At 42.2% G+C, this 12354-nt stretch overlaps 1 protein-coding gene across 2 annotated transcripts in view; it reads left to right on the plus strand.

The window, feature by feature from the left end:
* Positions 1-12354, plus strand: part of LOC139060989 (laminin subunit alpha-1-like) — a 157494-nt gene that overhangs the window by 72885 nt on the left and 72255 nt on the right. For both annotated transcript variants that reach the window (XM_070540359.1, XM_070540358.1), the window contains exons 15-23: positions 709-923; positions 1750-1861; positions 2405-2518; positions 4213-4439; positions 5082-5290; positions 7483-7589; positions 8095-8278; positions 8935-9041; positions 10372-10555. In XM_070540359.1, coding sequence (XP_070396460.1) covers positions 709-923; positions 1750-1861; positions 2405-2518; positions 4213-4439; positions 5082-5290; positions 7483-7589; positions 8095-8278; positions 8935-9041; positions 10372-10555 — 1459 coding nt within the window. The remainder of the gene's footprint in view (positions 1-708; positions 924-1749; positions 1862-2404; positions 2519-4212; positions 4440-5081; positions 5291-7482; positions 7590-8094; positions 8279-8934; positions 9042-10371; positions 10556-12354) is intronic.

Here is a 12354-nt window from a genome sequence, read left to right on the forward strand (position 1 = left end):
CCAATAGCACAAAACACTACAAAAATGGCTCTTAAAAATGATACACCTAATATACAACCACTGCTGTATAAAATGTCAAACCAGCTCATGAACATGTAAGTTAAAGTTGCCGATTGAGGTATTTCTGGGAGTCATATACAAGAATCTGTTCGGTGGTTGCCATCAACATTATATTGGTGTAACAGGAAAGTTCTCAAGATGACTCAAGGACCACAAACGTGACAATAGAAATAATGGTCGTACGACAAATGCTATTGCTGAGCATGCCCAGAAGAAAGCCTACAAGATTGGCTGGAACAACAGCATTATGGTAGTACAGAAAAAGGATGTATCATCTTAACAGCTGCTGGAATCACCAATTATTCGGTCAACACCAGCTAAGATGAACCAAACAGCAGAAAATATGTCATCCATTTACCCACGTGCACTCACTATGTCACGTGTTGTCTACTCAAGTGACATTCACTGAATAGGACGCGCTAACAAGAAACCCGTATGCGGTTTCGAAACGTTGATCCTTCTTTGCAGACTTAATCAGTGACCATGATTCACTTCATAAAATATCGGAGTAGATCAAGGATCTGGGCTAGTTGAGGATCATTCACTCCCAAATCATTCACAGATATACATACATATAACAGGATGAGACAGTGCAATACTTACTGCACAACCCACAATATGTAACAGTGTGCATTCTCATGCTTGCAGGGCGACGGGAAGCGGCTTGGCTACAACTGGAGCCTGCGACCAAGCCCGGACAATGTGACCATTGCCATTCCGCTTCGTGAGCATGGATGGCACTTGCTGGACGAAAATGGCCGCCCTCTGAGGCCGGTGTCGCGTGAGGAGTTTACGCTCGTGATGAATGACGTGGAAAGGCTGCTCCTGAGGGCCAAATACCACTCTGACCAGATTGAAGGAGCGTGAGTGTTTTCCTCCATTTTTATGTACGTGTCTGTGTTTGTCTTCTTTAGAAGCTGGGTGGTTGAGTGGGGTAGCATGCCGCAATTTTTAGCCATGAAGCTACGCCAGCTGATTCGGTTTTGCCACTTTCATTTTGTTAACCCTTTAACTCCCAAAATCTTTCTAGAAAAGCTGCAAATATATTTCCCGACTTTTTCTCTTACTTGCCCAATGGTTTGCATGTAACATGCTCATTGAAAAAAATATTAAATATATGCTCAATTTCTTGTAGTCAGTGGAGACATTTTATAAGAAACTGCATTTCGAGAATGACAGTTTTTCTTGCTATACACGAAAGTCCTGAGTAATAATTCTCTTGAAGAATGACAGCAAAACAATTATGAACTACAAAATAACATGCACTAATGCCCAAAATTGGCAGTAAGCGGTGAGATAGGGGCGTGTTACTCATTCATAGCGATTGAAGCAATCGAACCTGTAGCTGGATTGAGTAGGGCTCATTCTTCATGATGTTAGTATAAATTCGTAAGGTGAGCGCAGCTCAGGTTTGGGAATTTAAGGGGTTAAAAATATGAACAATACACAGTATGCTTTCATCGCCATCATGAACACAAGTGTCCACCTGACGTCTATGCACTGTGCCGAGATGTATAGCATGTTCGTCACACACTGCGCATCTGAATGTCTCTTCCTTTAAGAACTGAAACAGTCAGCATTGATCGCTTCATTTTTACTTTTTGATGCATGCAATGTATTCACACTGTGCCCTGTGGCATTACCATGGCGATGACCTCAGCTGTTGATGCTTATTTTCAATGCACGCAGCATGCATCATGTGGAGCTTCCTGTGGCATCCAAGACGTCAGGAACTCTGACTAAGATGACGTCTGTTGAGATGTGCCAGTGCCCAGTTGGGTATGCGGGCCTCTCCTGTGAGGTAAATATTCTGTGTCTGCGAATAATTTTTGCATGGCAAGAGGGAAGAAGTGTTAACACCTTGGAAATAGCAGGAAAGAGAGAAGTTTTTCATTTGTTTATTGCTTCTCCTGACTTATTTATGTGTGCTATTTATGTGTGATTGAAGACCACATAGTCTCAAATCTATTGTATCCATGATAGATAAGGCATGAGGGGCTTAACACAGCACTCCTATTATGCATTGACTTTCACATTCTTGTTTTTGTGCACCCGAATTCAGTAGAATGTAACACATTATTTTTGGGTGGTGAAAGATTTTGGCAAACTAGACACTGCATGCAAGGAGAGAGCTTAAGGACTCCGAATAAACATCTGCAGCTGGAAATTTCACTATTTGCAACTGCTATCAATTGAGATCCTGTTCTTAGCTGAAAACTAACCGGTTCAGACAGATTTCAGTTAATGCTGCTAAATTTGCAGAATGAAAAACAAATGCAGAGGGGTGTAAAAATAGCCTAATGAGATCACATGTGAATTGACTTGTTTCTTGTGTTGGTTCCAGCTCTGTGCCCCTGGCTACCGTCGAGTCAACAACACCGTGCTAGGCGGGCGCTGTGAAAAATGTGACTGCAACAACCACGCCGACTCGTGTGATCCGTACACTGGCAAATGTGATGTGAGCCACTCGCAGTTTCTTTATCTCTTCTCGCTGTTGCATTCTGTTGTAACAGAATGCAACGTGTTGATGACATTGCACAACAAGCAATATGCAAGTTGATGGAGGGGAACAGATTTTGTGGACCTACCTAAGACCAAGGCCTGGCCTTGATTAGCAGTATGAATAAACAATGTGACAGTATAAGTAAGATGTAGGATGCAAAACGTAACAATGCATAACACTTACTTTGCTGACCATGCCATTGGAATTGTAGAATGTGCATGAGAATGGTTGATAGTTGTATGACACATTGTGTATTACTGCTCGTGATGCTGTGATCGGTAATCACATACTTTGGTTTGGTTTCATGTAGCAGCATGTTTGTGTTTAGAGGCTTGTATTCAGCTCAACACTGCACACAACATACTCGTAGATTCAACACGCATGCTCGATTTTCACTTAGACTCCCCGCTACGAAGCTATAGTTTGCTTTCTATCGGTGTTTTTGAAGACAGGAATGAACTAGAGAAGAGAACCAGGTTTTGGCAGGGCAGTACTTGTGTCATACAATTAAGACACAAGAAAGAAAAATTTATCACAAGTTGCATAAGTGGCCAGCAAAATATAATGTGAAAGGAGCACCTTACAAAACCAAGTGGTAAATTACATTCCATCTTGCATCTCAATTTTCCTTGTATGGAATACACCCACTTCCTCCAACAAATAAAATCTTTGTGTATCATCTTGTTTTTCTTTGCTTTATTCTTTGCATATCACTACAAAACCTGCAACACCTTTGTATCCCCTCCTGCCTTATGTAATGCCCATGGGCCCTTAATTAAGGTAAATTAATTAATAAGGAACTGAAACTGAAGGAACTGAACTAAAACTGTTAATAAGGAAAATTAAGTCTGAAAAAAATATTTTTTTTTCTCTTTAACTTTATTGCTTCAGCGATTAAAATTATGCTTTGCTCAGCAAGCTCATGCACAGGAGTCATGCGGCTGAAAATAAGGCTGCCTGCTGTGAACAAGGGGAATGGGTATATTGCAAAGCTGTGCTTGCTTACTTCATTTGTACATCACAGTTTGTCTGTTAAAAGATTGTTTATTCATGCAAAGGCCATTCTAATTTAATCAAAAAAAGAGCAGTAATTTTCTAACTGCAGTGAAGTTTTTGCTGCACGACACTGCACAGGTTTTTTTCTGCAAAAAGAGTTTTGCTGGTGCTATGCAGGGAACATCCCCCCATGCTCCCCCCAAAAACTGGCATCCAAGTTTAACTGCAGATAGCCAGCAACTACGTATTTTTGGGAATTCGTTAGGCGACATGACAGAGCTCTTTCTTAGCCATTGTAGTAAGTGGCTATGACATTCTGCTTTCAAGTGCGAGGTTGTGGGTTCAATTCCCAGTAGCGTAAGCTGCATTTTGATGAGGGTATAACGCAAGCATATTTGTAGGCAAAATTAATGTAGGGACTTCAACTACGGTGTTTCTGACAGCCTGAGTGTTGCTTTTAGGACATTAAACCCAATGATTGAATGAATGAATGAATGAATGAATGAATGAATGAATGAATGAATGAATGAATGAATGAATGAATGAATGATGTAGTTTTTTTTCTTCCATCTTTAGTTTTTATAGTTATATCCAGGTGTGAATGATAATGAGAAGCTGCTCACTTCTGGTGCAACCTTATTCTGTTATTGCAGGAATGTCTGCACAACACAATGGGCCCGAACTGCAATGAGTGCTTGCCGGGCTTCTATGGCAATGCTCTCCTGGGTTTTCCCGACGACTGCAAGCCGTGCAGCTGTCCTCCGGGGGCCAGTCTGGATGACTTGCCCTCTGAGTGTCGAACAGTCGTGACTCCGGCCGGGGAGAGTGACTACATTTGCCTGGAATGCCCGCCAAACCACGCTGGCAACAAATGCGAAAGGTTTGGCTTGCTTTCCACCATTCAGCGCAGTATATCTGACTGATTGGCTTTGGCACAAAAACTGAAAGCCCAACACAGACTCGTAACATTTGCTTCAATGACCGCTGCACTTGTTGTTAGCGTGACGTTAAAATGGCGAGAAAAACCTGCAGTAAACTGTCAGATACTGTGCGCCAGTAGACCATGAGATTTACTCTTTGTCTTCTGCTTCTATGCCGTGTGAATCTTCTATGCTGTGTGAAGCATTAACAAATCCTTCCACGAATTCCTCTTGGCTTACTCAAAAATCAGCATAAGAGTATTGGCAGAGCAGTTAATTTTCTTACTGAAGTATAGCTTTTTGCTGCTGTCATGGAAGGGTCAGAAGATGTGTTTTAACACTGCTGCAAGCTTTACCATATTCATAGCACTTCTGAACAGCTGTTCATGAACATTCAGTCTTCATGAACAGTGGTGCAGTCTTTGACCAGAACTTGCCCTTGTGCTATTAGAACCCATTAATCATTACAGTGGCATCCGGAAAGCTCCTATTGAAAATGTCTCTAACTGAAAAGGAAAGTCGTTCGAAAGGCTAGATCATATAAATTGTTATAAATATAAAGTACATTCAATGCAATGTTAGAGTTCTGGTGCCGTGTACAGGTGTGCGGATGGCTTTTATGGAAATCCTGCTATTCCCGGGGAGCCATGTCGCCCGTGTCGGTGCGGTCCCAATGCCGACACATCGGTTCCTGGCTACTGTGACCACCGTACTGGCCGCTGCTTGCGTTGCCATGGAAACACAGGCGGCTGGAACTGTCTTGAATGCCTGGATGGCTATTTCGGAAACCCAGCCACTGGAGACTGCCGACGTGAGTGCTCTTCACTCTTTAGATGAGTACTTTAATTAAAAAAAGCCCCATTAGCTGAGAACTGCGTTGAGAGAGAGTTTACAACATCAAAAAGTTTGTCTGTGTCATGATTGCAGAGTTGCCATTCCGAAATAGGATTGATTCGAGAATCATTCAGGTCTTTAGGAGCCCAGAATGGAAAGGAAGTGGGAGTGCTGCATCAATGGTATAGGAATTAAATTGTGCTTATTTTATGTGAAATTGAATAGGAAAAGCATTGTATTATATCCACGATTGTTCTCTTGCATTTACCATGAAAGCATGATGAAAAGACACGGGCATTCATACATGTTGGGGCATCAGACATGTTGAGGCACCCGAGCCATGCTGTCTAGAACAGAAAAATGCCGTTTGTCAAAGCTGTTGCCTTGTGCCACCTTGCTGGAATTGAAAGGAATGGAATTATGATAATATACTTCGTTCTATGAAATGAAGTGGGAATGGAATCAACAGCCCCACTCCACACACATGCTCTGCATTAGTGACCTGGCAAAAAGCATTTTCTTTATTTACAGTGCAGTTTATTTAAACAGTACTTCAAGCGTCCAGGGATATAGGTTCCCATTATCAGGGTATTCATTTACTGAGGCTGAGCTTAAGAGTACTCAAGATGCTTTTTTTTAAAGGGGCAGATACTTCATTGCCAACAGTACATAATAGGTGTTGCAGATCTGATTACAAAGCTGCTTCGTACAATGTTTCTTCTTGCATGCTGCTGCTGACTAGAGCTAGCTACACAATATATAATCACAAAAAGAAAGAAACAAAAAAAGTTGTTTATTATAAGAATTGCCATCTTAGTGAAGCAACCACTCTCAAAGTCATCAATAACTTTGTAATTCATCTCCAGCATGAGTGCATTGTGAGCACGTTTCTCTGCTGCCATTGGAAATGCTAAGCAAATTGACAGCTCACCGGCATTGCTAACACAAAGAAACCACAGCCAGCCAGTACTACAGTAGAGTCATGCTAGCAGTAGCACCAAAAAAAGCCACTCTGATGAGAACATGCAAAAGTGGCCAGAAAACCAGAGAAGGAAAGGCACAAATGGGGTCAGGTATCGTGATGCTGCTGTGACTGGCTACTCAGTTTCGTTTCTGTAATATTTTGAGTTTCGTTCATCTGTAGTTCAAAGAGAAATGTGGTTCTGTGTAACACATTCTTTTTTCTTAGACGGCCCTAATGCAAAAGCAACCAACTGTAACGCTGTTGTTCCATTTGAGCAGCAAAGCCATTTCAGCAGTTTCCGTTTACCGAGATTCTACAGCATTTATTTACTTCAATTCCTTCCAGGCCCAAAAGCATTACATAAAAGAGTGGTTTATAGCAACTAATAGAAAACATCTGCAGTGATAATGAAGTGCATGGCTGCCTTGAAGCTTGCATTGTCCAGAATGGTGACGATGGAAGCAGTAAGGTGGTTCCAATCCAGACTTGTTCTTGAAATAAAGGAAGCCAAGTACAACTTTGTTTGACAAGATGGCTCACCAACCCTTAGTCCGTGATCAAAATGGGATGACACACATTGCGCTGCAATGTAAATTAATGATGAACAGGCTTCTGTGCGAAGTACTGTCGATGACCTATTTTAGCAAGGGCTGAGCTTTTGCATATATGTTCTCTATATTTGTGTGCCTCTTAGCCATCTTTAAAAATTCAGTGTCTGTATATTATTCTGAAAATGTGCAATTTGAGTGACATCACGAAAAATTTAGCTTGCAAAAACCAAGTTAATCAACAGCAAGCATTCTTCGAGTCTTAAAAATAATTCTTGCACTTAATTGAAAAGAATGTCAAGTCCTTTTTTTCTTACTGGTGAGCCTTCCTCGTGCTACATTTTAGGTAGACATGGTAGAAAAGCAGGGAAGGTAACGAGCCACGTTTGATATGTATACAATCAAACTTCGTTATACTGAAGTCACATTCAACACAAAAATGCTTTCATTATATAGGATATTTGTCACAAGCCATGGCAAATATATATTCGTTACACACTTGTATCAGTGAGCAACATATTTATCTCATTATGTCTGACCATTTGCTGTATCCATGCTTGTTTTGCTGAGGTTTGACTCTAGTAATTATTCCATGGCCTGCTTCACTTGTCGTAACTTATAGTTACAGCTAACTTCAACACTTCTCCATCATTCCAGCATGTGATTGCAGCCTGACAGGATCTGTAAGCCAGGTGTGCAATAAGACAACCGGCCAGTGTCCTTGCAAGGCCAGCTTCTCGGGGCGCACGTGTGACAGGTGTCAGGTGAGAAAATTTTTAAAAAAAATCGGGTTTTATTTTAGTAACAGCCACATAGCCAACAGACGGTGAAGTCAGCGAAAGCATAGGGGAAATTAACTGTGGCATTTGACTGAAAGGTAGAATGAACAATGAAAAGGTAAATAAAGGAAGAAGAAAAGATAACTTGTCACCAGTAGGAACCTCCATGATGCCTGCAATGCTTTATCAATTGAGCTATGGTGGCAATTGCCTCCCACTAATTTTCTTAAACATTCGTATATGTGCAGCAAACTTAGCCCTGGGAGTGTTGGCCATTTCCACTCACGGAAATGGTGGCAGATGAACATCCTTTCAACCACCGGCAACTTTAGAGCTGACAACTGGATAATAAACCCAAAATTTCGCTGCTCTGGTCGCTGGTTACTAGTTATCTTTTTATCGTTACCGCTGTGCCTTATACATCAACGTTGAAAACTGCTTCAAGCCTACGTCCTTTACCTCAGGCACACTTTCTTCTCTTTATTCGCAGGACGGCTTCGGAGGTGTGGAGCGGGGCTGCACTCCATGCCGTTGCAACCTCCAGGGCTCCATCTCCGAGCGCTGCGACCCCATCACGGGCAACTGCATTTGTCGGCCTGGAGTGTTCGGCACCCACTGCGACTCCTGCCTCGAAGGACATTACGGTTTCTCTCTTCACCAGGATGGCTGCAAATGTGAGCTTTTGGAAGATCACTGATTTGTCGATCCTGCACTTATAACCTAGAGAGAGAGGAAAGCAAGGAAAGGCCGGAAGGTTAGCTAGACCTTGTCCAGTTTGCTACCCTACACGCGGATCACTTTACGTTCCCCTCCCCTATTTCCCCAGCGTAGGGTAGCAAACCGGATCTTCCCATCTGGTTAACCTCCCTGCCTTTCCCCTTTCCTCTATCTCTCTCTACACGCGGAAAGGGAGATGGGTGAGTTGAAGAAAGAGAGAGAGAGAAGATGAGTTTATATTAGTCAAACACACTCTGCAAGGTGCAGCACATCTACGCTCGGGCAATCAACCTTCATGCTGCAGATGAGGCTGTGCGCTGGTGAGCTGTGAGGCAAAGCGCCTAAAACATATGCAAGCCGATTGTCTAGTCTACTTGAGGCACACTGTAGAGTCTGGCATGGATAAGTGTTGAGTATTGATTGCCCTAGCTGCTTAAGTCGGTTGTCAGATGATTGTGCGGCACATTGAGAAGTTGATTTTCATCGTCAATAAGAGCACAGAGTTGACATTTTTTTACAACAGAATGAATGATCTTGGATTTTCTACCCTGTATGACAAGCTGAAACAAAAGCAAGAATCATGACGAGCTTACATGTCTTGTGTCTGTTACAGGGTGTGGCTGTGACCCTCATGGTTCCCTGAGCCCCGAATGTGATGAAAATACCGGACAGTGTCCCTGCAAACCCAATGTTGTCGGCCGTACTTGTGATCACTGCAAGGTATGCACGTCTGTTCTTGGTGGTTTTGTCGCTTTTTTATTCCACTTGTTTGAACAACCAGAATGCAGTGCTACTCACAGCATATGCAGGGCTAGATCTGTTTGGAATGCCATTGCATTTATTTCAGTCTTGTTGCAGTTTCATTGAAGACTGCAACATTTGTGGAGTAATGCAATGATTGAAAGCATTGTGCAGTGGCTTAAAGAAGTTGGGCATTGGTTTAAAGTTTGTTCCACTGCGAATATTTGGAGTTTACTTAACCATTGTATCTAGACTGGTTGGTGTTGATAGGAAATGCATTCTACATGCATGCAAATGGAGTGCAAAATCGCTAGTTCTATGCCCCATGAGCACATCCTATGGTTGCTTTTGCTTTCTGTTGATCAGGAGAGTGCGCTGTCCACCAGCTATATATTGAACATTCAACATTGTTAGAAAAAAATGCAAGCTTTTGCTTTACCCAGCACCATAGCACAGTGGCTATGGCATTGCACTGTATGAGCTGGAGGTTGTGGGTTCGGAACCGGTCATGGTGGCCGCATTTTCGATGGGGGCGGAAAGCTTGTGTACCGTTGCATTGGGTGCATGTAAAAGAACCTAGGGTGGTCAAAATTAATCTCGAGCCCCCCACTATGGTGCACCTCATAATCAGGTCGTGGATATGACACGTAAAACCCCATAATTTTAATTTATTTGGGCATTTTTTTTAAGTAGGTGAGGACAGAATCTGTAAATGCTAGAACCTTACTCATGTTGCCCATATGTCCGTTAGCATCCTGAATAATTAATTCCTACTGCATTTTAATGCATAATGTATTATTGCTATAGATGTTGTTCTTGTCCTTCTAGAAGAATGTAAAATTTTGAGCATTTTTTGTTTGTGCTATAAGCACAGACAGTGTGATAATAAAACAAACAGTGTAAATGGTGTGACAATCGATTGCTGAGTGTATGCAAAGTGTCCCGTGGTGGATAATGTGTAAAAGAAGAGGAGAGGGAGGCGCTGCAAGGCAGTTTGGCCTCCCTAGTGAAAATCCCTATGCATGCTTACGGTTACAAAATAAGTACCAAGGGAAGGGAAGCACAGTTGAGGACGGCAGAGATTTAGGCGGTGTAATGAAATGATGAAATTCATAGTCATAAGTTGGGGTCTGCTGGCACAATACAAAGGTAACTGCCAGTTGTAGATCACTGGGAGAGGTGTTAGCTTTTTCAGTGGACATAAAAATAGGCTGGTTATGGTAATGGTGATGATGACAAAACTGTCTTTCTCTGAGCTCGCACTCTAACATGCAGAATGCATTGCCTCTGCGGCTCTTTGTGTCTGCAGCCTGGATACTGGAACTTGGCGTCGCCTGGCGGGTGCGAGCCCTGTCACTGCAATACGACCGGCTCTGTGAGCATGCAGTGTGATGACAGGACGGGCCAGTGTCCATGCAAACCTGGTGTTGGAGGAATAGCCTGTGACGTCTGCTTGCCGGGATACTTCCGATTCTCTCACCATGGCTGCAGAGGTTAGCCTGCTCTCTCCAGAATTATTTTTCGGTTGTGCAGTAACTGACACGTGTAATTAGAAGGAAGCCTTTAGCTCTCGGGGCCAACTGCTATTTCCCTATTCAAGTACGTGTGAAACGGAGAAATTATCTCATTACACGACTGCTCAACCGATTTGAATGAAATTCTGTTGCATTTAAGAGAGTAAGCAGAACTCTGCTGAATTCAGTAAGCATAATTCTGATTTAGGATCTCTATTTTTTTTACAGAAATTGCCATAACTCTGTATAGTTACAAAAAATTGCAGTACGAAGTTTATGAATCCACAACTTTGTATCAAAAGCACATATCGCAGTTCTGTAAACTGCATCTATTAGAGCACCTGGAGTGGACTAATTTGATGTAAGAGTCTACAGCCTCCATGGAGCTGTTGCAGCGTTTACGAGGGTTCTGCAAAAGTCTTACTCTCAAATTGATGGCGTACTTCAAAGCAGTGTATAGCAGAAAAATGCTGAACTAGGCTGGTTGGTGCATGTTTAGAAGGGAATCAAACGGCGCAAAAGACGGAACATAGTGAAGGTGACGGACTCAGAGCTGTGTCCTGTCAACTTTGCTGCATCCTATATATTGTGCTCCTCATTTTCCATTTTAAACAAGCAGTGTACAATGCACCGATTTTGCCTGCTTTAGGTATCCTAACAGGTGCATCTTATAAATTATGACATCATTGTTTATTGAAGAGTTGCAGAGTTGTAAACAGGATATTCAAGTTTTATTAAATTTTTGTATTTTCGACAATTTTTGCAAAAAAACAAAAGCAATAACAGCATAAATGAAAAATCAGGGACTCTTGCAGTAGTTAGATTATAACTTTGTTCTTTGAAATGCAACAAGTGTTATGAAATTCAGTGCAGTGGATGTTGAGCAAAACGATTTCTCCATTCCCATGTATTTGGATAGGAGCTCCTGAGATAAGCTTCCTAAAAAATAAGCCTCACCCCCCTCCAAAAAATCTACTGAAGGTGACCATTTATTCACACCTGCAGTGGTTTTTGACTCGACGATGATGACAACCTCATTGCGAGGTTTCTTTGAATCTGAACTGGACCTACTTTTGTTCTATAGCTCATACCTTTGTTTTCTTGTCCCCCTAATGCCTTGGAGTTGATTGTTTATGGTACAATGCACAAGTGGACACAATTAGAGCTGAAAGAACCTTTAACAGTTATTTTAAATACACACATAGCCCATTCCTTCTATTGTGTTCTTCGTGGAGCCTTCACATCATTTACTAATTTCTATGTTCTTCCTTGCTTCTTTGTAACTATGATCAGAATGTCTGGCGACATTACCTAGACGCTAACTTGCATACTAACTGGATACCTATTGGCTGTGCTGCTTGAAAAAAAAATGTACTGAAAAAAGGTAGGAAAAGTACTGTTATTAGTGGCCACACGAAAATAAGGTGTGCCTTGAGTGTAAATAATCCCACCGTCGTACCAGCTCAAGTTGCCTGGCGGCACTAACATCAAGTTGTGCTACAGTGGCCAAACAAGGGAATCTTCACAGGGTGTCTACCAACCGGGAAAACCGGGAAAACCGGGAATTCTCAGGGAATTTGAACAGTCTGGAAAAACTCAGGGAAAACTCAGGGAATTTGTGCTTCCATCAGGGAAAATTAGCTGTAACTTTATTGAAAGGGAACGAAAGTCGTGTTAATGCTGGCTCCAGTAACAGAGGAATCGCAACGAATCGTCATTGACGCCGTGTCATCAGCACGATGTATTGCCAGAGTAGTTAACGACCGATTTTCTAGACG

Source organism: Dermacentor albipictus, chromosome 6 (genome assembly GCF_038994185.2).
Source record: "Dermacentor albipictus isolate Rhodes 1998 colony chromosome 6, USDA_Dalb.pri_finalv2, whole genome shotgun sequence".
In the NCBI taxonomy this organism is placed as follows: Eukaryota; Metazoa; Arthropoda; class Arachnida; order Ixodida; family Ixodidae; genus Dermacentor; species Dermacentor albipictus.